The sequence below is a fragment of the Cherax quadricarinatus genome, chromosome 96 (assembly GCF_038502225.1).
Source record: "Cherax quadricarinatus isolate ZL_2023a chromosome 96, ASM3850222v1, whole genome shotgun sequence".
NCBI lineage: Eukaryota > Metazoa > Arthropoda > Malacostraca > Decapoda > Parastacidae > Cherax > Cherax quadricarinatus.
The window spans coordinates 7,005,600-7,021,486 of record NC_091387.1 but is presented as its reverse complement, the minus strand read 5'-3'; the positions used below and the strand labels follow the sequence as shown (position 1 = coordinate 7,021,486).

At 40.8% G+C, this 15,887-nt stretch overlaps 1 protein-coding gene across 2 annotated transcripts in view; it reads left to right on the top strand.

The window, feature by feature from the left end:
* Window positions 1-15,887, top strand: part of rhea (Talin_middle and talin-RS domain-containing protein rhea) — a 351,846-nt gene that overhangs the window by 240,664 nt on the left and 95,295 nt on the right. For both annotated transcript variants that reach the window (XM_070105058.1, XM_070105057.1), the window contains exons 9-11: window positions 332-437; window positions 12,295-12,514; window positions 15,019-15,196. In XM_070105058.1, the coding sequence (XP_069961159.1) occupies window positions 332-437; window positions 12,295-12,514; window positions 15,019-15,196 (504 nt within the window). The remainder of the gene's footprint in view (window positions 1-331; window positions 438-12,294; window positions 12,515-15,018; window positions 15,197-15,887) is intronic.

The window sequence follows — 15,887 nt, the reverse complement described above, 5'->3', positions numbered from 1 at the left end:
ATTGAGTACAAGAAACTGCTCATTTACCTATTTCAACTACCCAATAAACTGATCAGAAATTGGCAATTTGACCAGTTTCCCAAAATTTACTAATTTAAAAATAGGGTCCAGAATAAACAATGTAGACATCCCTGGCACAAAAAAAAACAATTCTTCTGTTTATTAGTAATGTCAACAGTCCTATATTATGCTTACTTGCCATTTTGAATTTTTATTCATTTTTTACTGTTGTGCAGACTACTGCATTATTGTAATAATTGTGCATTATTACAATAATGCAGATTCCAAAATAATAATAAGGGATTCCTCAATATTTTTTTAATTTTTTCAGCCTCAAAGAATTCCTGCCTCAGAGTTATGTTAGAACGAAGGGTATTGAGAAGAAGATTTTCCACGAGCACAAACTCCATGCTGGTCTCAATGAGCTGGATGCTAAGGTGGGTTGTAAGACTTGTTTGGCTTCTGTTTTGATTCTCTCATTAGTTCATCCTTTTAAGAACTTAGCAGGACCATTAAAACATTCATGGTAAATCTGCTTTGCTTATCTCATTAGTTCTTACTTTTATAAGCTTACCAGGTCCATTAAAATATTTATAGTAAAGAATAAAGTCACAATACCGTGACCGGAACAATACACAAATAACCTGCACATTGGAGAAACAAACGTATGGTGACTTTTCAGTCCAACTCAGACCATTTACATGCCACAAGTTGGACCAAAACATTGTCATAAATTTCTTCTATGTTCAGGTTATTTGTGTATTCATAATAAAAAATAAATAGCATTTTATTATCGACTCAAGAAATTGCAGTGACACGATTGCAAATAATCCATGGAACGAGTGGGGTTTAAACCCATGGTGAGAGAGTCATAAAACACCAGTTTTACAACTCACTTTTCATGGGGTCATCAAACCCCACTTGTTTCGAGGTTAATATTTTATGTGGTTTCTACATGTATAAACCTAAAGAACTCCTCCACACAGAAACACAAATACAAGTTTAAAAAAAATTAAATTTGCCTAACCTTGCCTACCTGACCTTGACTCATAATGGTGGAAAAATACACACAAATACAGTATAATGTGTTCCTTTATTGACAATGCTTCGCCTACGCAGTGGACTTTATCAAGTCACAAACGGATCTACTTTAACCCTTAAACTGTCCAAACGTAGATCTACGTTCACGTGCGTAGCGCTCTGACTTTGATTTTCCCTATTTGAAAGCACGTAAAAAAAGTAGATCTACGTTCGGTGCCCCCCGCACATGGACGTAGATCTACGTTTGGACAGTTTAAGGGTTAAGCTTCAGGTCAAGTTGTAAATTTAGCTAAATATGTTGGAAGTACAACAAAAATGTAGGGATTGAATAGTGATTTATAGAATTTTTTTAATTACAAAAAAAGAAATATATAAAAAAGAACACACACATATACAGTGGAACCTCTACTTGCGAGCGTGTCCACGTGTGAGTTTTCCAAATACGAGCAGTCGATGGGTCAATTTTTTGCTTCCATATGCGAGCAAAATTTCCACAAGCAAGCAGACCTCAAGGCAGGTTCCTTGACACTGGTGAGGGGCTCTTGCTCTTGATCTCTGGAATTGTATCTCATTTGTTTGTTGGACTATCTTATTGAAACTTGGGCAATGTATGATGGAAAGATGCTTCTTAACGTACACCAAAAATGAAAGAAATCTAAGCACAAATAATGGAGTTCACTTCTCAGCAATTAGCCACCCCTTAGTGGTAATTTCGAATGGTTTTTATGGTTGTATTCTCGTTTTTTGGTCTCATTTGACAGAATGGAAGATATATTACAGAAATAGATATGATTTTAATTGCTTTCATGACGAAAAGTACTTTGAAATAGAGCTCAACCTAGGAGAATTGGTCCATTGCTTGGCTGTTTCAGAGTAAACACATGATGTCACTGTCCATTCCAATATGCAGTCGTGAATGGGTTGACATATTTATACAATTATTGCAATAAGGAATAACAGTAAATCTTATATTTTTTGTGTGAATAAAAATTACAAATAATCTATATAATAATAATAATAATAATAATAATGATAATAATAATAATAATAATAATAATAATAATAATAATAATAATAATAATATGTAGAATAATAATATGAATAATAACAATATGTGTAATAATAATAATAATAATAATAATAATAATAATAATAGTATACAATAATAATAATATAATATGTATAATAATAAAACATATGTAATAATAATGCACTACATATAATAATTATAATAATAGACGGCTTCAAAAGGCCGTCACTAGATGGCAGTGTTTACCACAACAAAGAGGGAACGGTTGTGGCCGCCTCCATCTGCTAGATAATGACATATTTTATTCATTCTAGGATATACAGTGGACCCCCGGTTAACGAACTTTTTTCATTCCAGTAGTATGTTCAGGTGCCAGTACTGACCGAATTTTTTCCCATAAGGAATATTGTGAAGTAGATTAGTCCATTTCAGACCCCCAAACATACACGTACAAACGCACTTACATAAATATACTTACATAATTGGTCGCATTTGGAGGTGATCGTTAAGCGGGGGTCCACTGTATATCGTGTTTCTATGTTATTTATATTGTCTGTTATGTCATATTAGATGAACTGTGATATATAAATAAGCCGTATAGATATTAGCGAAATTATTCATGAAGTATTTTCATTGGTCTCCAGACAAACTCTCGTCCACCACCGACACCGCCCATACCACTACATGAATGACATATTTTATTCATTCTAGAGTATATATCAGGTTTCTGTGTTATTCATATTGTTTGTTATGTCATACTAGATGAACTGTGATAGATAAATAAGCCGTATAAATGATATTAGCGAAATTATTCATCAAGTATTTTGCCCAGTGTCCAGACAAACTCTCGCCCACCGCCGACACCGCCTATACCACTACATGAATGACATACAGTAGACCCCTGACATTCGATATTAATCCATTCCTGAGAGCTCATCGAATGTCGAAAATATCGAAAGTCGAATTAATTTTCCGCATAAGAAATATTATTTTTTTTATTATCACACCGGCCGATTCCCACCAAGGCAGGGTGGCCCGAAAAAGAAAAACTTTCACCATCATTCACTCCATCACTGTCTTGCCAGAAGGGTGCTTTACACTACAGTTTTTAAAACTGCAACATTAACACCCCTCCTTCAGAGTGCAGGCACTGTACTTCCCATCTCCAGAACTCAAGTCCGGCCTGCCGGTTTCCCTGAATCCCTTCATAAATGTTACTTTGCTCACACTCCAACAGCACGTCAAGTATTAAAAACCATTTGTCTCCATTCACTCCTATCAAACACGCTCACGCATGCCTGCTGGAAGTCCAAGCCCCTCGCACACAAAACCTCCTTTACCCCCTCCCTCCAACCCTTCCTAGGCCGACCCCTACCCCGCCTTCCTTCCACTACAGACTGATACACTCTTGAAGTCATTCTGTTTCGCTCCATTCTCTCTACATGTCCGAACCACCTCAACAACCCTTCCTCAGCCCTCTGGACAACAGTTTTGGTAATCCCGCACCTCCTCCTAACTTCCAAACTACGAATTCTCTGCATTATATTCACACCACACATTGCCCTCAGACATGACATCTCCACTGCCTCCAGCCTTCTCCTCGCTGCAACATTCATCACCCACGCTTCACACCCATATAAGAGCATTGGTAAAACTATACTCTCATACATTCCCCTCTTTGCCTCCAAGGACAAAGTTCTTTGTCTCCACAGACTCCTAAGTGCACCACTCACTCTTTTTCCCTCATCAATTCTATGATTCACCTCATCTTTCATAGACCCATCCGCTGACACGTCCACTCCCAAATATCTGAATACGTTCACCTCCTCCATACTCTCTCCCTCCAATCTGATATTCAATCTTTCATCACCTAATCTTTTTGTTATCCTCATAACCTTACTCTTTCCTGTATTCACCTTTAATTTTCTTCTTTTGCACACCCTACCAAATTCATCCACCAATCTCTGCAACTTCTCTTCAGAATCTCCCAAGAGCACAGTGTCATCAGCAAAGAGCAGCTGTGACAACTCCCACTTTGTGTGTGATTCTTTATCTTTTAACTCCACGCCTCTTGCCAAGACCCTCGCATTTACTTCTCTTACAACCCCATCTATAAATATATTAAACAACCACGGTGACATCACACATCCTTGTCTAAGGCCTACTTTTACTGGGAAAAAATTTCCCTCTTTCCTACATACTCTAACTTGAGCCTCACTATCCTCGTAAAAACTCTTCACTGCTTTCAGTAACCTACCTCCTACACCATACACTTGCAACATCTGCCACATTGCCCCCCCTATCCACCCTGTCATACGCCTTTTCCAAATCCATAAATGCCACAAAGACCTCTTTAGCCTTATCTAAATACTGTTCACTTATATGTTTCACTGTAAACACCTGGTCCACACACCCCCTACCTTTCCTAAAGCCTCCTTGTTCATCTGCTATCCTATTCTCCGTCTTACTCTTAATTCTTTCAATTATAACTCTACCATACACTTTACCAGGTACACTCAACAGACTTTTTTATTTTTTTTTATTATCACACCGGCCGATTCCCACCAAGGCAGGGTGGCCCGAAAAAGAAAAACTTTCACCATCATTCACTCCATCACTGTCTTGCCAGAAGGGTGCTTTACACTACAGTTTTTAAACTGCAACATTAACACCCCTCCTTCAGAGTGCAGGCACTGTACTTCCCATCTCCAGGACTCAAGTCCGGCCTGCCGGTTTCCCTGAATCCCTTCATAAATGTTACTTTGCTCACACTCCAACAGCACGTCAAGTATTAAAAACCATTTGTCTCCATTCACTCCTATCAAACACGCTCACGCATGCCTGCTGGAAGTCCAAGCCCCTCGCACACAAAACCTCCTTTACCCCCTCCCTCCAACCCTTCCTAGGCCGACCCCTACCCCGCCTTCCTTCCACTACAGACTGATACACTCTTGAAGTCATTCTGTTTCGCTCCATTCTCTCTACATGTCCGAACCACCTCAACAACCCTTCCTCAGCCCTCTGGACAACAGTTTTGGTAATCCCGCACCTCCTCCTAACTTCCAAACTACGAATTCTCTGCATTATATTCACACCACACATTGCCCTCAGACATGACATCTCCACTGCCTCCAGCCTTCTCCTCGCTGCAACATTCATCACCCACGCTTCACACCCATATAAGAGCGTTGGTAAAACTATACTCTCATACATTCCCCTCTTTGCCTCCAAGGACAAAGTTCTTTGTCTCCACAGACTCCTAAGTGCACCACTCACTCTTTTTCCCTCATCAATTCTATGATTCACCTCATCTTTCATAGACCCATCCGCTGACACGTCCACTCCCAAATATCTGAATACGTTCACCTCCTCCATACTCTCTCCCTCCAATCTGATATTCAATCTTTCATCACCTAATCTTTTTGTTATCCTCATAACCTTACTCTTTCCTGTATTCACCTTTAATTTTCTTCTTTTGCACACCCTACCAAATTCATCCACCAATCTCTGCAACTTCTCTTCAGAATCTCCCAAGAGCACAGTGTCATCGGCAAAGAGCAGCTGTGACAACTCCCACTTTGTGTGTGATTCTTTATCTTTTAACTCCACGCCTCTTGCCAAGACCCTCGCATTTACTTCTCTTACAACCCCATCTATAAATATATTAAACAACCACGGTGACATCACACATCCTTGTCTAAGGCCTACTTTTACTGGGAAAAAATTTCCCTCTTTCCTACATACTCTAACTTGAGCCTCACTATCCTCGTAAAAACTCTTCACTGCTTTCAGTAACCTACCTCCTACACCATACACTTGCAACATCTGCCACATTGCCCCCCTATCCACCCTGTCATACGCCTTTTCCAAATCCATAAATGCCACAAAGACCTCTTTAGCCTTATCTAAATACTGTTCACTTATATGTTTCACTGTAAACACCTGGTCCACACACCCCCTACCTTTCCTAAAGCCTCCTTGTTCATCTGCTATCCTATTCTCCGTCTTACTCTTAATTCTTTCAATTATAACTCTACCATACACTTTACCAGGTACACTCAACAGACTTATCCCCCTATAATTTTTGCACTCTCTTTTATCCCCTTTGCCTTTATACAAAGGAACTATGCATGCTCTCTGCCAATCCCTAGGTACCTTACCCTCTTCCATACATTTATTAAATAATTGCACCAACCACTCCAAAACTATATCCCCACCTGCTTTTAACATTTCTATCTTTATCCCATCAATCCCGGCTGCCTTACCCCCTTTCATTTTACCTACTGCCTCACGAACTTCCCCCACACTCACAACTGGCTCTTCCTCACTCCTACAAGATGTTATTCCTCCTTGCCCTATACACGAAATCACAGCTTCCCTATCTTCATCAACATTTAACAATTCCTCAAAATATTCCTTCCATCTTCCCAATACCTCTACCTCTCCATTTAATAACTCTCCTCTCCTATTTTTAACTGACAAATCCATTTGTTCTCTAGGCTTTCTTAACTTGTTAATCTCACTCCAAAACTTTTTCTTATTTTCAACAAAATTTGTTGATAACATCTCACCCACTCTCTCATTTGCTCTCTTTTTACATTGCTTCACCACTCTCTTAACTTCTCTCTTTTTCTCCATATACTCTTCCCTCCTTGCATCACTTCTACTTTGTAAAAACTTCTCATATGCTAACTTTTTCTCCCTTACTACTCTCTTTACATCATCATTCCACCAATCGCTCCTCTTCCCTCCTGCACCCACTTTCCTGTAACCACAAACTTCTGCTGAACACTCTAACACTACATTTTTAAACCTACCCCATACCTCTTCGACCCCATTGCCTATGCTCTCATTAGCCCATCTATCCTCCAATAGCTGTTTATATCTTACCCTAACTGCCTCCTCTTTTAGTTTATAAACCTTCACCTCTCTCTTCCCTGATGCTTCTATTCTCCTTGTATCCCATCTACCTTTTACTCTCAGTGTAGCTACAACTAGAAAGTGATCTGATATATCACTCAACAGACTTATCCCCCTATAATTTTTGCACTCTCTTTTATCCCCTTTGCCTTTATACAAAGGAACTATGCATGCTCTCTGCCAATCCCTAGGTACCTTACCCTCTTCCATACAGATAATAATGGAAATCAAATTAATCCGTGGAAGATACCCAAAAGTATGAAAAAAAAATTTTTACCACATGAAATATTAAGTTTAATGCAATAGAATAATTACAATAACAACAATAACAATAGATTAATAACAATAGAATAATTGACACTTACCTTTAATGAAGATCTGGTGATGATTGATGGGATGGGAGGAGGGGAGAGTGTGGATGGTGTTAGTGTTTAGAAGGGGAATCCCCTTCCATTAGGACTTGAGGTAGCAAGTCTTTTTCCGGGGTTACTTCCCTTCTTCTTTTAATGCCACTAGGACCAGCTTGAGAGTCACTGGACTTCTGTCGCACAACATATCTGTCCATAGAGCTCTGTACCTCCCGTTCCTTTAAGATTTGTCTAAAATGGGCCACAACATTGTCATTGTAATAGTCATCAGCACGGCTTGCAATAGCTGTGTTAGGGTGATTTTTCATCCATAAAGGTTTGCAGTTCAACCCACTTTGCACACATTTCCTTAATTTTTGAAGTAGGCACAATGGATTCCACAACTGGCATAGGCTTCTCAGGGTTAGTCCCAAACCCTTCAAAATCTTTCTTAATTTCCATACTAATTCTCACCCTTTTTACCACAGGGTTGGCACTAGAAGCTTTCTTGGGGCCCATGGTGACTTATTTTGCAGAAACAAGCACCAAAATTAGTGATAATATGGATAATATGGAATGTACTGAATGTATCCTTAGATGTGCGCACACTGGCTGGCTTGTAAACACTGGCACACACGGGGCAGTTCAGGCCACATGGACACATCTCGTACTACTCTTATCGAATAGCGGGTTTTCGATCGAATGTCGAGGCGAAATTTTTGCGTTAAAGTGCATCGAATGTCGGATTTATCGAATGTCGATGCCAGCGAATGCGGGGGTCCACTGTATTTTATTCATTTTAAAGTATATATCAGGTTTCTATGTTATTTATATTGTTTATTATGTCATATTAGATGAAGTGAGATAGATAAATAAGGTGTAGAGTTGATACTAGCAAAATTATTGAAGTACAGAATTCCACTGGAACGGATTAATTGCATTTCAATTAATTTAAATGAGGAAAATTGACTCTGCAAACGAGCAAATCCAGTTGCGAGCAAGGTCATGGAACGGATTAAACTCGCAAGTAGAGGTTCCACTGTATATATATTCTTCTTTCTTTTTTCAACAAACCGGCCATATCCCACCAAGGCAGGGTGGCCCAAAAAGAAAAACAAAAGTTTCTCTTTTTAAATTTAGTAATTTATACTTGTATGTTTATGAGACAGAAAAATGGACACCAGCAATCCTACCATCATGTAAAACAATTACAGGCTTTCGTTTTACACTCACTTGGCAGGACGGTAGTACCTCCCTGGGTGGTTACTGATACTACCGTCCTGCCAGGTGAGTGTAAAACGAAAGCCTCTAATTGTTTTACATGATGGTAGGATTGCTGGTGTCCATTTTTCTGTCTCATAAACATGCAAGATTTCAGGTACGTCTTGCTACTTCTACTTACACTTAGGTCACACTACACATACATGTGCAAGCATATACATATATACATACCCCTCTGGGTTTTCTTCTATTTTCTTTCTAGTTCTTGTTCTTGTTTATTTCCTCTTATCTCCATGGGGAAGTGGAACAGAATTCTTCCTCTGTAAGCCATGCGTGTTGTAAGAGGCGACTAAAATGCCGGGAGCAAGGGGCTAGTAACCTCTTCTCCTGTATATGTTACTAAATGTAAAAGGAGAAACTTTCGTTTTTCCTTTTGGGCCACCCCGCCTCGGTGGGATACGGCCAGTGTGTTGAAAAAAAGGAAGAATATATATGTGTATGTATGGATGATACGTTATTAAAGGATCGCATTATTCTGTGTTTAGGTCTGTTTTTCCATTGTGTGGGTATTTTATACCCACACAATGCACGTGTTAGTTAGGAGTGAATGGAGATGAATGGTATTTGGGACCTGACGAGCTGTTGGAGTGTGAGCAGGGTGATATTTAGTGAAGGGATTCAGGGAAACCGGTTATTTTTATATAGCCGGACTTGAGTCCTGGAAATGGGAAGTACAATGCCTGCACTTTAAAGGAGGGGTTTGGGATATTGGCAGTTTGGAGGGATATGTTGCGTATCTTTATACGTATATGCTTCTAAACTGTTGTTTTCTGAGCACCTCTACAAAAACAGTGATTATGTATGAGTGAGGTGAAAGTGTTGAATGATGAAAGTATTTTTTGGGGGGGATTTTCTTTCTTTTTGGGTCACCCTGCCTCGGTGGGAGACGGCCGACTTGTTAAAAAAAAAAATGGAAAAACTAATGGTGTTGAAGGGACATTAGCTAGAGCCACAGTCACGCTGGTGTGAGATTTGTCTATGGAAACCTACATGAGTGGTCACAGTGGTGGCCCATGCTAACCTTCCTAGTGTGTAGAGAAATGTGCCTAGTTAAACTAGATAAATCTTCTTAAGTAGAGATAACATTTTCTAACATTCTATGAGAATGTTTTTCTAACATTCTATCAGATAATATTTTTCTAACATTCTGTCACTTAATCTTCTTATTTTTGTCCTCACCACTGAGCACATGTTAAAATTCCAATTCCAATACTTTTTTCTTGTCTGTACTATACAGATAATGTAGTTTTCATGGAATTAAATATTGTTAGTCACAGTGGACAGCCACAAACATATTGTGAATATCAGACAAAGTTATTGCCGTTCTTTAAGCTAACTTCATTAACCTTCCTTAATCTCGTTCTTCTTCTCTTTACTGCAAACTCTTTTCCACTCACTAATGCTAACATGTTCCACTTTGCTTCACTTATTTTTGTGCCTTTTTTTTTTTACATGCTGGCTGTCTCCCACCAAGGCAAGGCGATCCAAAAAAGAAACACTTTCATCATCATTTATACTATCACTGTCTTGTCAGAGGTGTCCAGATACAACAGCTTGGATGTCCCTCTAAACAGCAAATATCTCAGATTCCTCCTTCAGAGTACAGACACCATATTTCCCACATCCAGGACTCAAGTCTGGCTAACCAGTTACCCTGAATCCCTTCACAAAATATTACCCTGCTTACACTACAACAGCTCATCAAGTCCCAAAAACCATTCGTCTCCATTCACTCCTTTCTAACACACTCACAAATTAATTTTTAGTTTTTCATTTTCATCCCTAAGAATCAGAAGTTCTCCTCTTACCTGTTTCAGCTCTGTCTCCAGCACAGCCGTGCTCTTTGATATTCTTTTGTTTTTATGAGACTGCTCTTATTGCTTCCAGGTGCCGTAAGTACAGGTGGGCCTCACTTGTACAGCAGGTTAGGTTCTGGGCTACTGTAGGGCCTCACTTATACAGCTGGTTAGGTTCTGGGCTACTGTAGGGCCTCACTTATACAGCTGGTTAGGTTCTGGGCTACTGTAGGGCCTCACTTATACAGCTGGTTAGGTTCTGGGCTACTGTAGGGCCTCACTTATACAGCTGGTTAGGTTCTGGGCTACTGTAGGGCCTCACTTATACAGCAGGTTAGGTTAGGGTTAGGTTCTGGGCTACTGTAGGGCCTCACTTATACAGCAGGTTAGGTTCTGGGCTACTGTAGGGCCTCACTTATACAGCAGGTTAGGTTCTGGGCTACTGTAGGGCCTCACTTATACAGCAGGTTAGGTTCTGGGCTACTGTAGGGCCTCACTTATACATCAGGTTAGGTTCTGGGCTACTGTAGGGCCTCACTTATACAGCAGGTTAGGTTCTGGGCTACTGTAGGACCTCACTTATACATCAGGTTAGGTTCTGGGCTACTGTAGGGCCTCACTTATACATCAGGTTAGGTTCTGGGCTACTGCTGTAAAGTGAAAATCACTGTAAAGTGAAGCATAGCCTTTTTTCACTTACAAATTAATATAAAAGCCTGATAAGACATTTGCACTATCATATATTAAGTGAGCAATATAGCTAGGTCTAAAAAATTAATATACAGTACACACATTACTTACCTTGAAATATTTTTATCCTTAACTTATAGTGAGTTGTGAATGTATTTACCATAGGAAGTCTGAATAAATGAAGAATGGGTATAAATGAAAACTGCTGTATTAGCAAAATGCTGTGAAGAGCTGTAAAGTGAAGCACTGTGAAGCGGGGCTCACCTGTACCAGCTTTGCATATTACGTGACTGTCTTGCCGAACAAGTTTGCACTACCTCTTCCACTACTACCATCTCCACTTCCTTCTTTTTGCTTTTCTACCTGTGTCTCTCCCATCGCTGCCCTCCCCTCATATAAATACTGGCTACTTCACCTTTGTGTGTTAGTGTTTGACTAATTAATGGTCCAAGTTGGAACGTTTCCAGAGTGAAGATACCAAATGTTGCACAGATGTCTCTTTTATCAACCTGTCAGTTTTGTAAAGCATATATTCACAAGCCATGTTAGTACTGTGACACTTCACCCACACTCCCTCAAGTAACACAGCTGCTAGACAGGTATACAACCTTCCTTCACCGCTGACCTCGGGTAAGTTGAATGTCTGCACACTTCTGTGCAGATAGTCAGTTGAACCGACTAATAGGAAGGAGCGAGTAGCCAGTAATGGCAGTTGTTGTGGGTAGAGATGAGACTGTTTTGCTCTGATCATAACATTAATGGACCTTTCTGTAACTTAATGGACTTTGTCCATTTTTTCAAATTAACTGACTTAACACAGTTTATACCTCATTTGAGGTATATAAATGGAAAACAGGAATAAATAAAGGGGATGTAAATAACATGTTAAAAATATCTAACCAAGACAGGACTTGCAGCAGTGAGTTCAAGTTCGAAAAATTTAGGTTTAGGAGTTGTGGATGAGTGGAAGAAAGTCCCAAGTACCGTCATTAAAGCTTAAACCTCGAGTAGCTTTAAAAATAGACAAGTATACAAGTGGGTGGGTGTGACTTGGACCTGCCTAGCATGGGCCAGTAGGCCTTCTACAGTGCTCCTTTTTTATGTTCTTATGTTCACTTGAAGTCCATTAAATTGAAGGTGTTCTTTGTTTATTTATTCACATTTACAGCGACATTTTCCACTATTGCAGGTTGTTTATGTTGGTGAGGCACGATCCTTAAAAACCTACGGAGTGACATTCTTCCTGGTGAAGGAGAAAATGAAGGGTAAAAACAAGTTAGTGCCTCGACTACTGGGAGTGACAAAGGACTCAGTGTTGCGCCTTGATGAGAAGACTAAGGAGATCTTGAAGACGTGGCCACTCACTACTGTCAGGAGATGGGCAGCATCACCCAACACTTTCACCTTGGGCAAGTTACTATCATCATGTTCTAAATGATACAGGAGGACCCCCTACTTATGCAACAAGTTAGGTTCTGGGCTACTGTAGGGCCCCACTTATACAGCAAGTTAGGTTCCAGGCTACTGTAGGGCCCTGCTTATACAGCAGGTTAGGTACTGGGCTACTGTAAGGCCCTGCTTATACAGCAAGTTAGGTTCCAGGCTACTGTAGGGCCCCACTTATACAGCAAGTTAGGTTCCAGGCTACTGTAGGGCCCCACTTATACAGCAAGTTAGGTTCTGGGCTACTGTAGGGCCCCACTTATACAGCAAGTTAGGTTCCAGGCTACTGTAGGGCCCTGCTTATACAGCAGGTTAGGTACTGGGCTACTGTAAGGCCCCACTTATACAGCAAGTTAGGTTCTGGGCTACTGTAGGGCCCCACTTATACAGCAGATTAGGTTCTGGGCTACTGTAGGGCCCTGCTTATACAGCAGGTTAGGTACTGGGCTACTGTAAGGCCCCACTTATACAGCAAGTTAGGTTCTAGACTACTGTAGGGCCCCACTTATACTGCAGATTAGGTTCCAGGCTACTGTAGGGCCCCACTTATACTGCAGATTAGGTTCTGGGCTACTGTAGGGCCCCACTTATACTGCAGATTAGGTTCCAGGCTACTGTAGGGCCCCACTTATACTGCAGATTAGGTTCCAGGCTACTGTAGGGCCCCACTTATACAGTAAGTTAGGTTCCAGTTTACTGTAGGGCCCCACTTATACAGTAAGTTAGGTTCCAGGCTACTGTAGGGCCCCACTTATACAGTAAGTTAGGTTCCAGGCTACTGTAGGGCCCCACTTATACAGTAAGTTAGGTTCCAGGCTATTGTAGGGCCCCACTTATACAGTAAGTTAGGTTCCAGGCTACTGTAGGGCCCCACTTATACAGTAAGTTAGGTTCCAGGCTACTGATGTAAAGCAAATATCACTGTAAAATGAGGCAGCCTTATTCAACTTTCAAATACATATAAAATCCTGATAACATGTTTACACTAACATATATTAAGTGAGCAATAGAGCTAGGCCTAAAAAATGCATATACAGTACACACATTACTAGCCTTAAAATATTTTAGTCCTTAGCTTATAGTGAATGATTATGTTTATTGTAGGAAGTCTGAATATATTAAAAATGGCTGTAATTGAAAACTGCTGTATTAGTGAAACATTGTAAAGCAGGAATTGTGTGTATACACTGTGAGCAAGTTGATGGCCAAGACACACTTTTTTTTCAACAAGTCGGCTGTCTCCCACCGAGGCAGGGTGACCCACCGAGGCAGGGTGACCCACCGAGGCAGGGTGACCCACCGAGGCAGGGTGACCCACCGAGGCAGGGTGACCCACCGAGGCAGGGTGACCCAAAAAAGAAAGAAAATCCCCAAAAAGAAAATACTTTCATCATCATTCAACACTTTCACCACACTCACACATTATCACTGCTTTTGTAGAGGTGCTCAGAATACAACAGTTTAGAAGCATATACGTATAAAGATACACAACATATCCCTCCAAACTGCCAATATCACACATGCAGCATTAATCACATTTGTCAGTGAAACATTTCACCTGAGAAGCAAGTGTCATCAGTATATAGATATGAACTATAACTCTGGAAGAAGTAGAGAATGTATGGAGGTAGTCTGATATTCATTGGGAAACTCTAAACCCATAGGGGTCATGTAGTACCTGGAGAATTAGATGCTGTTATTCTTCTTCTTTCAACAGACTGGCCATATCCCACCAAGGCAGGGTGGCCTAAAAAGAAAAACAAAAGTTTCTCTTTTTAACTTTAGTAATGAATACAGGAGAAGGGATTATTAGCCCTTTGCTCCTGGCATTTTAGTCACCTCTTACAACATGTGTGGCTTATGGAGGAAGAATTCTGTTCCACTTCATGGGGAGTGGGTAAAGGAGGTTTTGTGGGCGAAGGGCTTGGTCTTCCAGAAAGCATGCTTGAGCGTGTTAGATAGGAGTGAATGGAGATGAATGGTTTTTGGGACCTGACGAGCTGTTGGAGTGTCAGCAGGGTAATATTTTGTGAAGGGATTCAGGGAAATTGGTTAGCTGAATTTGAGTCCTGGAAATGGGAAGTACATGTATACAGGAGAAGGGGTTACTAGCCCCTTGCTCCCGGCATTTTAGTCTCCTCTTAAGATACACATGACTTACGGAGGAAGTATTCAGTTTCACTTCCCCATGGAGAACAGTGTCAAATATAATATTAAAATTCCTAAAATAATAACAATGTTAGTTTTGAGGCTGATTTTGAGATATAATATTCTAGAAAGTTTATAATTTTCTAGGAACATTATAAAGCAGAGTACCATGCTGATAAACCATAGAACGGCTGGAGCTTGAACCCTATGTAAACAAGTCACACCTCACCTGTTCCATGGTTTGTTTGCAATCATATTATTAGAGTTACCATTCTGACAATTGTGTTTATTTCGTTTATTTAATAATTGTAATCTTTTCTAGACTTTGGCGATTACTCCGACCAGTATTATTCTGTCCAAACTACTGAAGGTGAACCAATTGCCCAGCTGATTGCTGGCTATATTGACATTATCCTTAAGAAGCAGCGTGCCAAAGATCACATAGGAATTGAGGGAGATGATGGGTCAGCGATGGTGGAAGATATGGTGTCACCTATCAAGTAAGTAAATCATAAGAACTAAAGTGTTGAACACTTGTCAGTTCTCAGTAACAACCCACATGGAGACAGACTCAGAGGATCGCAGAAGGGGGTCAATTTTTTTCTTTTAACATGTTTGGTGGAGTATAGGTGAATGATAACTCACTGAGATGATTGTATTGGTTTATTGAGAAGAAAAGTGGTAGGAAACTCAGCCTGCAGTCTGATGTCCTGTCTGGCTGAGGGTACGTGTCTGACTGATTCCTCCTCCCAGCGGGGCGTCATAGCAGGTTTAAACTCGTCTGGCTGAGGGTACGTGTCTGACTGATTCCTCCTCCCAGCGGGGCGTCATAGCAGGTTTAAACTCGTCTGGCTGAGGGTACGTGTCTGACTGATTCCTCCTCCCAGCGGTGCGTCATAGCAGGTTTAAACTCGTCTGGCTGAGGGTACGTGTCTGACTGATTCCTCCTCCCAGCGGGGCGTCATAGCAGGTTTAAACTCGTCTGGCTGAGGGTACGTGTCTGACTGATTCCTCCTCCCAGCGGGGTGTCATAGCAGGTTTAAACTCGTCTGGCTGAGGGTACGTGTCTGACTGATTCCTCCTCCCAGCGGTGCGTCATAACAGGTTTAAACTCGTCTGGCTGAGGGTACGTGTCTGACTGATTCCTCCTCCCAGCGGGGCGTCATAACAGGTTTAAACTCGTCTGGCTGA